Source organism: Acomys russatus, chromosome 20 (assembly GCF_903995435.1).
Source record: "Acomys russatus chromosome 20, mAcoRus1.1, whole genome shotgun sequence".
Lineage (NCBI taxonomy): Eukaryota > Metazoa > Chordata > Mammalia > Rodentia > Muridae > Acomys > Acomys russatus.
Window position 1 is genome coordinate 13,233,022 of NC_067156.1, and position 15,502 is coordinate 13,248,523.

The 15,502-nt window shown below is 44.4% G+C and overlaps 1 protein-coding gene across 3 annotated transcripts; it reads right to left on the reverse strand.

Annotated features, from left to right (window-relative positions):
* Positions 1-5,554: 5,554 nt before the first annotated feature.
* Positions 5,555-15,207, reverse strand: Znf24 (zinc finger protein 24). 3 transcript variants are annotated; one of them, XM_051163094.1, is made up of 4 exons: positions 15,078-15,207; positions 11,700-12,191; positions 11,326-11,473; positions 5,555-7,663 (listed from the first exon to the last, which is right to left on the reverse strand). In XM_051163094.1, exons 2-4 carry the CDS (start codon positions 12,117-12,119, stop codon positions 7,125-7,127), a joined length of 1,107 nt encoding a protein of 368 aa, XP_051019051.1. In that variant the 5' UTR covers positions 12,120-12,191; positions 15,078-15,207; the 3' UTR covers positions 5,555-7,124. The 3 variants fall into 3 exon arrangements, with proteins under 3 accessions (XP_051019051.1, XP_051019050.1, XP_051019052.1); XM_051163093.1 differs by lacking the exon at positions 15,078-15,207 and adding an exon at positions 14,607-14,771; XM_051163095.1 differs by lacking the exon at positions 15,078-15,207 and adding an exon at positions 14,593-14,751.
* Between the last annotated feature and the right edge of the window lie 295 nt (positions 15,208-15,502).

Consider the following 15,502-nt stretch of genomic DNA (forward strand, 5'->3'; position numbering starts at 1 on the left):
CAATATGCCTAGACAAAAGCAACTTCATGAAGGAAAGATTTGCTTGGGCTCAGTCTGAGGGTGCAGTCCATCACAGCAGGGAAATGACCGCACCAGGAGTGTGAGGAACACACACACACACACACACACACACACACACACACACACACACATGTATACATACATATATGACAAACGCTAGTGTGCATCAGAGGACAGAGGTCAACCCTGGGTTTCTTCCTAATGGCTCTCTACCTTACGTTTGACACAAAGTCTCTCACTAAGTCTGGAGCTTGTGAACTGGCTTACGTGGGCTGGCCAGTGAGGCCCTGGGCCCGTCTCCTTCCTCCCAGTACTGATGTTAAAGACGTGTGCCGCCATCTTTCTGCACTTGGATCCTTATGTTCCTACAGCAAACACTGCCCCATTGAGCCATCTCCCCAGGTCCTCTCTTCCTCCTTTTTATTCAGTTTTGGACCACAATCTATGTGACAGTGCATTCACACTCCGGGTGCCTCTAATCTGAGTTAAAACTCACTAATGGGTTGGAGAGATGGCTCAGAGGTTAAAGGCACTGACTGCTCCTCCACAGGTCCTGAGTTCAACTCCCAGCAACCACATGGTGGCTCACAATCATCTTTAATGTGATCTGATGCCCTCTACTGGCGTGCAAGTATATGTGCAGCTATATACGTAACAACAAAAGAAAAATCTTAAAAACAAACAAAAAACTCAGTAATGTGCAGACAAACCTAAAGTTGTATCTCCTAAGTGGTTCCAGATCTCACCAGGCTGACATTATGGGTCACTATCGTGAGTCCACTCTTGCTCAATCTCACATTTAGGCACATCATTTTAAAATTGTACGCCCCACCCTTGGCCGTTCATGTCTTTGTTTTTATTATTTACTTATTTATTTTTTAGTTTTTGGATTCTTTTCTGGACTTAACAAGACTCATCTTTGAGCTCTTAACCTCAAATTTCTCAGCCTCACCACAAGCCATCTGTGGCTAATAGTTACGCGTTGTACACTGTTCAGCTACCTCTGTGGCCTTTATCCATTAGATGCCAGTAGTGGCCATATTCCCTGGTGTGACAAACAAGACTGTGTTCAGAAACTGCTGTACTTTCTTTCCCTTTGGGTAAAATCACTCTTAAAACCCACCAGAGAATGCCCTGGGGATTATGAGGTCTACTTTGACCTTGTGAGTCCTAGTGGTCCTCAACCCTTCTTTTCCCAGTTTCACGTGTGCTCATAACTTCAAAAATCTCGGCAGAATCTTCTGGAGAACACAGCCTTTCTGAGCATTTTCTCCTGACAGGTTGTGTCTTGTATCCTGAAAATGGTAACTGCACCGGACTTCTGGCTCCATTTTCCACTTAGGGAGACCACTAAGTTTTGTTCTTCCCTCTCCATGTGGTGAGTGGCCTAGAAACTCCAGAACCCAAAGTGTCTGTCTGTCTCTGTCTCTCTGTGTGTGTGTATGTGTGTATATGCATACACACACACACATCTATGTACACATGTATGTGTATCTTAGGGTTTCCATTGCTGTGATGAAACACCGTGACCAAGTGCAATGTTGGGATAAACAGTCTATTGCACTTAAGACTTCTACATCATAGTTAATCACAGAAGAAACTCAGAGTAGGAACTCAAACTGAGCAGGAACCTGAAGGAGCAGAGACCTTGGAGGAGCACTGCCTACTGGCTCGCTCGCTCACTGTTTGCTCATTCCACGTTCTCAGATCATCCAGGACCACCTGACCAGGGTTGGCTCTACCCACAACGGGCTGGCCCCTTCCTTCCACATCAATCAAGAAATGTCTACAGCCTTGCATAAGATTCCCTGAATTAGGGATTGGGCTTGTACAGTGAATAAAGTATCCTCCTCCCCAAACCCATAAATGTGAAGGGCTTCCAAGGACCACACACACTAAGTTTGGAGGCAGTGCCCTACAAGCAGTGTTAGCTGGGTACAGTAGTGTGCTGGCAGTCAACGTGACACAAGCTAGATTAATTTTGGAAGAGGGAATCTCAACTAAAAAAAGTGTCGTCCCTCCCCATATTGGCCTGTGGTGCATTTCCTTGATGACTGATGAGGGAGGGGACCCAGTTCACCCACTGTGGTGGATGCTGTAAGAAAGCAGATTGAAAAAGCCATTAGATAGAAGCCAGTAAGCTATAGTCCTCCATGGTCTCTCCATCAATTCTTGCCTTTAAGTTTTTGTCTTGATGCCTGCCCTGACTTAACTCCTGCCTCTAAATTAAGTCAGGGCAGGAACTCCAATAACCTAAGAGTTATCAGATGGAATAAACCCTTTCCTCTCCAAGTTGCTTTTGGTCCTGGTGTCTTACCACATCAATAGAAGCCCTCAATAAGACAAGCAGAGTCAGCAGTTAAACACAGCTGGACCAAATGATTCCAGAGGGAGAACTGCTGGAGGCAGGGTATGAAAAGCTGTTCAGACATGAAAGCCAGCATTTAGTAACTTTTAGGTCACAGAAGGCCATGCTAGTTTTACTAACTTACATAATGCATGAGATCTATAACTTAAAATGGTAGTTTTAAATGTTTTCTACAAATCACTAAGAAAACACAAATACTCTATTAATCAGGACAGAAGTCAAATACAATTAAGCAAGAAAGGGACTTTATTGGCTCACAAAATTTTAAAGTCCAGAGGTAGGGCAGGCTTTAGGCACATCTGGATCTAGAGCCTCAAGAAGAACATCAGAACTTAAGTTTTCTCACCATCCCTCTAGCCTGAGTTTCTCTTCAGATACTTCCTCCACATAGGAAAAACGCAGGCTCGCAGAGTCCTTGGGTCTCCAGTGTCTCCAAAAGCCTTCTTGCCAGTAGCTGCGGTTCTGTTGAGCAGTCCTTAGCCTGCTTTAAGTCACATGCCCATTCTCTCATCACTGTGGTCAGATGCTGCGTGGCTCAGGAGTCCCGGGCCTGGTGGTCATGTGCTCGCCAAAGCCAAATGGAATGGGTTAACCACAATAAATAAGGAATCTGTTACCCATAAATGGAGGAAGAACTGCTAAGCAGATGCCCACACACAACCCAACACAAAGACAGAAGCTATGAATGAACAGACCCTCAGGAAATTATAAATGACCAATAAACATGAAAAGAACCCAACTTCACTCTTCATCAGGGAAATGCAAATGAGGGACAGTTTTCTAATCTCTTCCCAAACAGATAAAGACTATTGAGTGTGGGTTAGGCTATGTGGAGAAATGAGCACTTCTCAGTTGGTGAAGATGGTACAGTATCTTTTGGAAGACTGAGTGTTTGACAGCAAATGTTTTCCAGCCAACCATCCACCTTACAGGAATCTAAAGACCAGACTATAAGACAAAGATATTTTTAAATTCATAGGTAATCCCGTTTATTTAAAGGGTGTCCACATTTCTGTATATTCATATAGAAATGGATACAGGAAACTGGAAAGTGGAACAGACCAGAAGCCCTGGAGAAATGGTCTCTATTGTTACATTTGTCTATTTTAAGTTTTGTATGGTGTTAATTGTAGTCATTTTATACTTTCATAATTAAAACAAAGAAAAGAAATGGGCAAGGCCGGAACAGGACATAAAAATAGTGAATGAAAAAAAAAATCCATCTTACTAATAAAGGCACAACAAAAAATGAAAAAGAACTGTAAGAGGAGCAAAACCTTTATAGCACTGACAGGCATGCAGACAAACAGGAAGTCTCACTATCAGTGGAGTAATAAGATTGGTACAACTTTTTAAGTTGTATTTCCCCAAAATGTCAAATACATATTTTCTGAGCCAATAAATCCATTTCTAGTCATTTGTATTACATAAACTACGTAGGTAGCACAATGTTTGTCTATGGATGTTAAGCCATACCTGTTATGTTTAAAGAACCTACTAACCCATCGATATGGAGTGAGTGCATTCATGCAATGGAATACAATGTAGCCGTGAAAATGTCTGCATCAGTGTGGGGAGGGACAGCAAGTCTCACTATAGTAGACGCACAATGGAGATGCCTAACTACCTCAGGTTTGCTGAGGGTTACAGCAGAGCGGAGAACTTTAGTTGGTACCTGTACTCAACCCCAAGGGTCAGGTATTATTTTAAAAGATGTTTGTTTAAATGTGTATAGAACTAAATTTGAGAAATATGATAAAGCAGATTAACACCTTTTTGGGCTAAATCTGATGTCTTTTTTCAGCTTTTGTTTCTGCATTGTGAAAAATTCAAATGGGCATATATAATAGCTTTCAAAATTGTTAACTGAGAAAACAAAGATGTGATGCTTACTAAGTAGGATTTAAGTGCCACCACTCTTTACAGAACAATCAAAAAGCCTGCCTCAGGGCCGGGCATGGTGGCGCATGCCTTTAATCCCAACACTCAGGAGGCAGAGGCAGGTGGATCTCTGTAAGTTTGAGGCCATCCTGGTCTACAAAGTGCATCCAGGACAGCCAAGGCTACACAGAGAAACCTTGTCTTGAAAAACCAAAACCAAAACCAAACCAAACCACAAAAAAACTGCCTTGGGAGTCCAGAGAGCTAGGTTTGTGTTTTAGCTCTGATGCTTCTAAGTCACATGATCATTGGGTCTTGTTTTTCTAGTCCTCAGATCTAGGCGACATTGGTATTGGCAAATGCCCCTAAGCTCACACAGGTGTAACACAGGCTGCTAATAGTCAAGTACCAACTAGGTGTGAATGTTTAGAACCACTAAAAGCCACCTGTTGCGCCAGTTTATGTGCATGCCTTAACACAAGTGCTCCTCTGCTAACCATGAAGGTGCTTGTTAGCCTGCTGCGTGGCACATGCTACCTGACTACTCCATTCCTGGGTACCCCCAAAATCATGTGTGTCTGAAGTCAGCAAACGCTATTACTGTAAATTAATGTTAGTGGGGACCTACGCCTAGCCAATCAGTTAAGTACACATTTCATCACTTCCTTTTCCTGTATACCACCAGGGTTTTGGATCAGTCCCCTGTCCCCACAGAGCCTTGTCTGAGCGTCCCAACAGGCATACAGGTGTCAGAGCTAGCAAGACAACACATCTGCCAACTCTTAACGCACCTCTGCTGTGCTTTCACACTACCAAAGAGCTTTGGCCTTTGTGACAAATCTACCCCTAAACTGCAGAGCCTGTCATTCCACCCTGAGAGGTTACTCCTCTTTGCCTACTCTGAGAGGTCTGTCATGCCTGCAGTCTTTCACACGTGCCATCCCATGGCCTCCTGGGAAAGAGGGCAAACGTGAATAAATAAGGAAAGCAATTCCAGGCTACTTCATCTTAGAGCAGAGGAGTTTGCAGCTTTATTGGAAATTAACTTGTTTCCTCTCAGCCACAGAGAAAGACCCAAACAAAAGCCCCTACATTTTCTTGTATAACTTAAAAATACATTATAGCATTACTACATATTTATACTTCAATAAATCTTAATCTATAAAGCACATTTCTTATAATTGTTATCAGAAAAATCTATGAACAAGCTTCATTCTGCTCACTGCACCAGCTGGCATTACTGTTTTTCAACAGGCTCACACAAAAACCTCACTTTCCAAAAAGCACCAGATATAACCCAAATTACTAGAGCTATGAAATCTGTGCACTTGCATGGATGGTTTTCCACGTAATGCCTGTCTCACATAAGTCTCTTCTCATACCTAATGCTTTAACTTCCAGAGTTTTCCACTGAACAGTAGAACCACAGTACTTGGATTCTTAGCCAAGGCATACAGAATCCTATTACTAAAATGTATTCTCTTAATACATTTTTAAAAAATGTGTTAAGACTGTAAATTAAAAATCAATTCTGACAGCTAATAAACTAGTTATTAATACCCTAGTTGCTTAAAGTAGAACGGTCCACTCAACGTGTAGTTAAACCGCAACGATACTACAAATTGAATGTTTAAGATTCATAAACTTTCAAACTAAAAGAGTGTATCTTGAGCTCACCTCTGAAGAATGCTAAGAGCTGACTAGTTAGCTCTCTGAGCTGACGGCCCTCCCTCCCAACACAACACATAGGTAAGAGAACTACAGCTCCGGGCCTCTCAGAGGTGACATGGGAATGCTATGGGGAAACCCCTTAGGACTTACAGTGAAACAATTACCTACCTACTTGTGGTAGGATCACAGTACCTAGCACAGTGCATTGTCGGTAGAAATGTTTAATAATAAATGTATGGCTGTTTTAGCCTGGTGTTCAACCCTTTTGTACCAAAGGAATAAAAATAGCAAACCTGATATTGTTACCCCTCCCCCAGTCAGGAATGTTCTGTCCTTAACTGGGATGAGGGCAAGATGAGTTAGATTTCTGAGTCTAAAAGCCATAATTACCTAAATTTTACATTTGCCTTTGAATACCAGCATTCACTACAAATTCTTCCATAGTGTTATACTTACCATCACTTTAACAACAGCCTACTTTTCCACAGGAAAACCGTTTTAATTAGTACCCACAAGTTAGGTAAAGTCAGTTTGGTTTGAGTTTTCCTGCAGAAGGATGACTGTACTTAACTGACACATTTCAATGTAACACTTGCTCAATTTCTCCCTTTCACTCTTTGAAGTTCTGCCACCATCACTCAGTTTAGATGTTAAGGCTCATTTGAGTTTGAGGCTTTGGCCAGCCTCTATCTCCTATTTTCTCAAATATACTCAAACTGAACAAAAGGAAACAGGTAACCTTCAAAGATGGTTTTTAAGTGTTTCAAGATGGGCTTTCAGACTTTACAATTCCTGTGCTGCCTTTTAAAATAGAAAGGTGTGGACCTTTACAAAACAACACTCCACTGACCAACACAGACAGTATCTGACTGAAAACGGAAATTGTTAAGAAAGGGACAAAGAATCAGGTAGCTCATTAGTTGGGGAGAAAAAAGAGAAGAGAATATAAACATCACATGGAAAATTTAGGTATTAACACCTGAATTGTTTAAAACTTCAGCTCTAGGCAGGAATAACACCATTTCTTTCAAGACAATAATGGTGAATGAAGTTCTGTTTTTAACTTCCCAGTGGATTTTCTCAGTCAACAGGGAAAACTCTTTTCTGTGTCACTTCATGTTTTTAATTTTGTCTTCATTTCTGAAGAAAATGACCTGAGTGCTGATTGTTCCTTCCTAATTTCTTAAACCTTCACAACATTCAAAAGTTTCTCTGCATTGTGTCTTCTCTGATGTCTAAACAGATTTGAGCTCTGGCTATAGGACTTCCCGCACTGGACACATTCGTAAGGCTTCTCCCCAGTGTGGATGCGCTGATGGTTAATGAGCCCAGAATTCTGGCTGAAGGCTTTCCCACACTGCAGACACTTGTACGGTTTTTCTCCAGTGTGGACTCTCTGGTGCTGCACGAGTATGGAGCTTCTGCTGAAGGCCTTCCCACACTCCACACACCCGTACGGCTTCTCCCCGCTGTGGATTCTCTGATGAAGGATAAGGGCTGAGCCCTGACTGAAGTGCTTTCCGCACTCATCACATATGTGCTGTTTCTTCCGGGAGGGATTTCGCTTTCTTTCAAACCTGCCCTTGGGAAAACAGGTTTCTCCATATTTAAAAATCTGAGGAACACCTATATTAAGAGTGCCAGGAACTTCCTGAGATGCTACTGCTGAAGCAATCTCCTGCTTTGGAGCCAGCGCTCCATTTTCTGTCCTAGCATCATCATCTGAAATAAAGAGAAAATACAAAATTTCACTCAGTTCCTAGTTGGAGAACAAAGAACTCGAAGAAAAAAAAAAAAAAAAAAAAAAAAAGAGACAAGGCCTCACTATGCAGCCGTCGCCAGCCTGAAACTTGCTTTGTAGACCAGGCTGGCCTGGAACTCAGAGATCTGCCTGTCTCTGCCTCCCAAGTGCTGAGATTAAAGTATGTGCTACCATGCTGGGCAAAAAGTTTTTCATTAACTACAAATAAACAGTTTGTGCACATCTAGGGGGAAAAAATGGAAGATTGTAAGGTTAATGAGCTAATGGCATGATAACAGAAGGACATAAAAGGTTTTAACTAAATTTAACATCGGGGCTAGGGAGATGGCTCTTAATGAAGAGCACTTTATCCTTCAGAGCACCTGGGTTCAGTTCCCAGCACCCACGCTGGGAGGCTTACAGCCACCACAGTGGCAGCTCTAGGGTACCAACTTCCTCTTCTGACCTCTTTGGGCTCCTGAACACACAGCATACACACACCTAGATATAATATAAACATTTCTTTTTTAAAAAGATAGGACACAGCCAAAAAGGTGACAGATTTTAAGATAAAGGGGGGAGGAAATCAAACTGATATGTCTAGTCTGAAAGAAACTGGGGGAAAAAACAATAACCATTAAAAATGTTTCTTAAGAAATTACATTAGGAGGGCGGTGGTGATGCACACTGAGGCAGGCAGATCACTGTGAGGCCAGCTTGGTCTACAAATCAAGTCCAGGATGGTCAAGGCTACACAGGTCTCGAAAAGCCAAAAACAAACAAACAAACAAAAAACTCAAAACAAAACAAAAAACAAAACCAAAACATTAAATTAAAGCTGTAACATAAAAATAAACTATCAAATAGTAGCTACTGCTAAAATAAGTCAGTGTGTTACAGACAATACTAAACTTAAAGCAGAACACATGAGTCTTGGTGAGAAAAAAAGCTGAAAATTGAGTGTGGAGGCATACACCTTTAACTCCAACACCCACTGGTGGGAGGGAAAGGCAGATGTCTGTGAATTCAAGGCTAGTTCCAAGAACAAAGCAAGTTCCAGTCAGGGCCACAGACTAACTATCAAAAAACCAATAACAGCCGGGCGGTGGTGGCTCACATCTTTAATCCCAGCACTCAGGAGGCAGAGGCAGGCAGATCGCTGTGAGTTCAAGGCCAGCCTGGTCTACAAAGCGAGTCCAGGACAGCCAAGACTACACAAAGAAACTGTGTCTCAAAAACAAAAACAACTCAAAAACCTCAAAAAAAAAAAACCCAAAATAATTATCTGAGGGCAGCCCGTATTAACTAAAGTCATGACACTTAAAGTAAGTGCAAGGTTCCCTACGAAAGAAACTTGCCCCGATTTGCCATTTGTTGTGGCGCTAGAAAAACTGTTCAAATCTTAGTAAGATAGGTCTAGGAAAAAAGCCTCAAGTTGTCAGTGGCAGCACTGTCTCCCCGCAGGCAGAGTAAGAGCAAGTGTCATGGACAACTGTCCTAAACCGTTAAGCAGTAGAATGCTGACACCCGGTGAGCAGCAGCACTCCAAAGTGGCCAGCAATGGATGACGCCAAGGCTAAGTCAGGTGGAGAGCAGAAGCGAGGGAGCCGCATAGGCCCGAGGTGGGTAATGAGGCTTACATACTTGAAAAGTCAAGTGTGAAGGGTAAGTTGGGGACATATGACATGAAATAAATGCAACTTTCTGAATGTGAAAGTGACTAGATTGCTAAACTGAGGAAAACAGAAGAAAATTATTCTAAAATTTAAGAAGGGGACACGTTTTTCTACCCATTAAAGCGCATCTCCTAGGTACAAGGATAGTTCTTGAACTACCCACTGAACAATGTCCCAGGATAGGCTCAGCAGCCTGCACCTGTAACCCAGATCAGATCTGTGGCCCCACTGCCCCACAGGCAAGAACTCTGCTCCTATCTTAATTTGTGGCATGCCGGTACTACCTCCACCTACCTCAAGGACTGATTCCTGAAGCAATCTCAAACAAAACTTAAAAGAAACAAGCTGCTGCGCAGTGATTTTAGTATACTAGGCCGAATACGCAAGCATCCAGCACAAAGTACCAGCGTATCTGAACATGCAGAGGAATTTTAATCCAGCACCATGGCTGCTCTGGCAAGGGGTCACATCAGAGACCTAGGTCTGTGTGATCTGGCTGAAATGCAGACATACCCCCAGTACACACCTTTAGTCGCAAACAATGAAGGTGAAGTTAGTTTACTGAAAGAAGCAGCCATGTTTGAAAGTCACATCTAATAGAGGGGCAGACAAGGTGACGAATCAGCGAGATATGACAGAACAGGTCAGAGAGAGGATACACCCAGCTCTCTGGAGAAAGGACAGGAAGAGAGCAGCCCAGGGAAAGAGAGGAGAGTTTCCTGAGAGTTTTTACCTAGACAGTTTTATAAAGACAGGTTGCAGAGAGAGGGGCATCTCTGTGAGTCTGAGGCCAACCTGGTCTACTCAGTGAGTTCCTGGACAGCCAAAGCTACATAGGAAAACCCTGTCTTGAAAAACTGAAAAAGAACAGCTCTCATCTCATTCCCTCATCAGAAGAAATAAAAACAACATTTACAGAAACAAGAAAATCTTAGTGGATTATTACAATTATATTTTGAAATTTCTGCATTTAAACCACATTGTAGTTTGGGACCTTATTTTAAATAATACTTTTAAAAAGTGAAGAATTTACCCTCTTTATCATTTCTGTAGTTTGCTTGTTTGTTTGTCTTTTAAGTTTCTAGAGGGTTGTAGTGATGACTCAGTGGTTAAGAACGAGTGCTGCTTGGGGAACCAATGCTCTCCTGAGTCTGGGAGCACCTGTGCACACATGCAGACTCCTACACTTCTTTCTCTTCCCCTCTCTCTTGTTTTGGTTTCAGTGTTTTGAGACAGGCTACACAGGGTTTCTCTGTGTAGCCTTGGCTGTCTTGGACTCACTTTGTAGACCAGGCTAGCCTCCTTGAACTCAGAGAACTGCCTGCCTTTGGCTCCCTGAGTGCTGGGACTAAAGGCATGTGCCACCATGCCGGGCTCCAACCTGTTTTTATTATAAGTGTCTTTCTTAGTCACTTTTTTAAGTTTCTTAAGGGGGCTGAAGAGATGGTTCAGTAGTTGAGCATATGCTACACACACACACACACACACACACACACACACACACACACACACACAAAGGCAAAATATCCATACAAAATAATAAAATAGGAGAAGAAAAGTTTCTTTTAAAAAGACTCTAGGTAGAATATTGAAGGAAAAAACAGAAATAACTGAAATTTTAGGAAAACTTCAGTGATACAAGAAAAGGTTGAATTTCAAATAAGCTCACTGTACCAATATGGTTAGGCAGGAGATGAAAAGCAAAGGAGCATAAACAGACGACAGACAAGTGATGCCATGAACAAGATAGACATGGTCTACAGGCACTGGCTGAGAAAGGAGACTGAAAGAAAAGCTAAAGACATCAATGTCTAGGAGAAAAAACACCTGAGGCCAGGGGCTCAATCATCAGAAAAAGTCAAGGTCTTGACGGTACAGGGATTTCTAAAACAGCAGATTAGAAGTGTTTTGCCACAAGAACACGCAAAGCACTCTGGGGAAAGGCCACATGGTTTTCTGGTCCTCACCACAGTGCCTCAGAGAGTTGAGTTCCCAGGATGCCCACTTGAGCTGGTTCTCCACAGCATCAAGCTCGGAGCTTGGTAATCCCTGAGCGTCTTCTGGAGAGGCTACCTCTTCTACAAGCACTTCCCGTTTCCGCCGGCGGAGAGAAACCTGCAAACAAAATTTCAGTTTGACTGAGAAGGACTTTTGATACTTAAGCACACAGAACAGAGAGCACACAGAACTACACTAGAGCCCTGGACAGCAGGGCAGCAACAGTTATGGCGGCGTGGCAAGTGAGCTAGAGGGAGGCGGAAACATACTTCTAACTTAGCCACGTGTCGTTCACTCAGCACTGCCTACTGCCATGTTAGAGTGTCTGACTCGGGAAGCTCACCGGCTGTCCGGGGTCATCGAGCTCACTCTCCAAGTCCTCTAGGACGGTCACTGCCTCCTCTCCATTCTCAGGGTGATGTTCTCGAACCCAAGTCTGCAGCTCCTTGGGTAGGATGGCAACAAACTGCTCCAACACTACCAGCTCCAATATCTGCTCCTTTGTGTGTGTCTCCGGTCTGAGCCACAGGCGGCAAAGTTCTCGGAGCTGACTCACAGCCTCTCGGGGTCCTGGTGAATCCTGGTAGCCAAACTGCCTGAACCGCTGCCGGAAAACCTCCGGGTCGGGGAGATGGTTCCAGGAGATGCTCGATCCCTCTGCACCGTCAGGATCCTCCTCTAGTTTCACTCTCAGGATTTTTTCTTCTTCATCTGGATTTGGGATGATAAGTATTGAATCTTGGTCCACTGACTGTGCCGACATCCTGTTATAAGACTTCAACAAGAGGCAGGGTACGGACCTCAGAGAGAGACCCTGTTTTCCTCAAAGGTGCTCCTAAGGCACAAGAAAAAAAAAAAAAACAAAAAAAAAAAAAAAAACAAACAACTCATAAATCACCAAGTACCCCAAGATATTCAGAAACAGCAGAAAAAAGATATTTTGTTTTACTATATTAAAAATTCCAATCATGGTCTCCGTGGCACATGCCAGTCATCCCAGCATCTAAGCACTCAAGGAGGCAGAGGCAGGTGGATCTCTGTGAGTTCAAGGCCAGCCAGGTCTACAAATTGAGTCAGGACAGCCAAGGCTACACAGAGAAAGCCTATCTTAAAAAACAAAACAAAACACTCAATAGCTTATATTGACTGAAATACTACCAGAGTTGGTCAGCCTATCTAGCCTGCTGCCTATTACACTATCCATAGTAAAAGTAGTGTAAAGATTTTAATGGCTAAAAGCATAAGAACGGTTCATGACAGGAAAATATAATGTATCTGTGTAGGGCCAGCAAGGTCACCCAGTTGGTAAAGGCCTGCTGCCAAGCCTATGACCTGGGTCCCTGAACCAGCATGTACACAGGGAGAAAACTCACAAGTCTGGCCTCCACACATGAGACATGACATGTACGTACACACACACACACACACAGGAACACACAAATAAAACATAAAAATATTATTAATTTTTTAGAAATTGATTTTTTAAAATTTTATGTGCATTGGGATTTTTGCTTGCATGTCTGTGTGAGGGTATCAGATCCCTTGGAATTGGAGTTACAGTTGTGAGCCACCATGTAGGTGCTGGGTATTGAACTTGGGTCCTCTGGAAGAGCAGGCAGTGAGTGCTCTTAACCATTAAGCCATTTTTCTGGCCCCAAAGTACTTTTACATTTTGTGTCTTTAAGTCATTAAATTTAATAATGGTGGAGTTGATAGGGTTCAACATTTCATCTAAGATCTAAAACCACGTAATATTTACTATCTTGCTCTTTCCAGAAAAAGACTGCCAATCTGTGACATACAGTCAACAAAAGGTAATTTAATAACCTAAAGAATCCAGGTAAGAATCAGCCCACCTCAATGTTCTCCAAATGTTCTGAAGCCTTGGGCTCAAGCGTTGCTTCAGCGATTAGGAGCCCTTGCTGCCTTTGCAGAGGACCCAGGTTTGGTGCCCAGCACTGCAAAACTCTCTCCTGACCTCCTTAGGCACCAGGCAGACACACGGTGCAGATACATAAAATAACACACTAAAGAATCAGAACTCAAGAACACTTAAAACCGGGTTTTTGACGTTGTTTGTGTTTGTACATTTCAACACAGGTCAGAAGACAACGTGCAGGAAGGAGTTCCTTCCCTCCTCCGGCTGCGTGGAATCTGGATCTAACAGTCTTCAGAGCAAGGCCCCTACCTGATGAGCCACCTAGCCCATCCCACCCCGACCCCCCTCACCCCTGTGAAATTAAAGAGACTGTATCCAGGGGCCTTACACATGTGCTCCGCTGCTGAGCTACTGTGCAGAAATATGAAGTTGTTTGTTTAGGAACTCCGGAAACTTACAACGTATGTAAAAACTGTTCACTAGGAGCGGGGTATGGTGTCCTGACCCTGCGAACCCCGGCACTTAGGTCGAAGTGAGACTATCCTCATCTACACGGCAAAGCCAACATGCGCCATTAGATCATGTGGGTTTTCTTTTACACAGTTCAGTAACAGATCACATAACACTAGGGGGAAAAACTGCTTAACATAACATGCAAATGTTATTCGGGCAACCCCACCACCACCACATATATACATTTAAACTTAAAGCGACAGACATCAGCCGCAGCAAATTCTCTTAGGAAAAAGCACTCACAACTTCTCACAGTGGACAGGCGCCTTTCTCCTTCTGCGGTTTCCCCTAACTTTTTTTTTTTCTTTCTTTCTTTTTAAGATTTATTATGTATACAGTGCTCTGCCTGCACAACAGAAGAAGGCACCAGATCTCCTTGTAGATGGTTGTGAGCCACCATGTGGTTGCTGGGAATTGAACTCATGACCTTTAGAAGAGCAGCCAGTGCTCTTAACCTCTGAGCCATCTCTCCAGCCCCTCCCCTAACTTTTCCTTTGGGGAAACCTGTGAGCTAATTTCTGATCTTTTCAGTATTTGCAAAATCTTATCTGTGTGTTTTTACAGCACATTAATAACAAGCTTTACAGCTACTGTTCATGAGAGCCAAGACTCTAAAAAGCAGAAACTAAAGAAAGCCTATTGAAACTGGTCAAGATGAAAACAAAGAATCAGAAGATACTGTATCAAAGTGACAGGCCATATAGATACGCTAAATACTCTTAGGAGTCGGATGGCCTGATGACAAAATCCAAGTTATTTGTTCCTATTCCTGGACCCGGCTCTGTCAACAGCTCAAGCATTCCTACGTAATAGAAATTGCTTTTTCTTCTACTTTGTACTGCACCAAGCTTGTAGGACCTGGAGGAACGCCGTCCGGCACTTGGCAGGATCCCGGTCTTCAGCGACCTCCCGCCTCACAGCGCCGAGCCCAGGCAGCCCCAGCCACTCCGCCGACGTCCTCTTCCCAGCCTTCCCCGCGAAGGGCCGCAGAGGCCCCAGAACCACCCCCAAGCACAGAAAAGGCACTTCCGCCCGGGACCGGCGAGACTACAAATCCCAGCAGGCCGTGCGCGAGGGCCGCCGGGACTCCCAGAAGCGCAAGCCGCCAGAACCTCGAAATAGAACAAAACCGGCCAGTGGGGGGAGGGGAAAAGCAGGCCGGCGAGGACGCGGGCGCAGGAGGCTATGCGGACATCCGAAGTGCCGCAGGCCGCCGCCGCTCTTCTGCCGCGAGCCGGAGCTGCGGCCTTCCCTGCGCGCGCACGGTACGCCGAGCCACGCCGGCCGCCGGGCCCCGCTCCTCGAACCCTGCCCCCGCGCACCGCTGACCTCTGGCTCGGGACCCGCCGCAGCCTCGTCGTCCCTGGCAGATGCAGCGCCGCCGCTTACAGCCGCTTCCCACAAGCCCCCGGCGCGCACGGCTTCCGGTCTGCAGGACGGGGGGGGAGGGGCGGGGGGGGCGACGAGTGGAGGAGACGAAGCCCCGAGTTGCCATGGGGACGCGCGGTGAGCGGGGGAGGTGCGGCTTGATGACAATGGCCGCATTGAGGCTGCGCTTGGCCTTGCGCCTCTGCCGGAGTGGCTGTTGCTCTCTGTTCCACTTTACAGAAAGGAAAGGGGAGCAAGAGGGAGGTGGGCGGCCGTTTCACAAGTGTCCCGTGCTCCTCGCAGGAACCCTCTGGAGTAACCAACGAAAGTGAACATTTCTGAAAACGTGTCATAGTCGTGCCAGTCACAGTCGCTGTACTCAACGT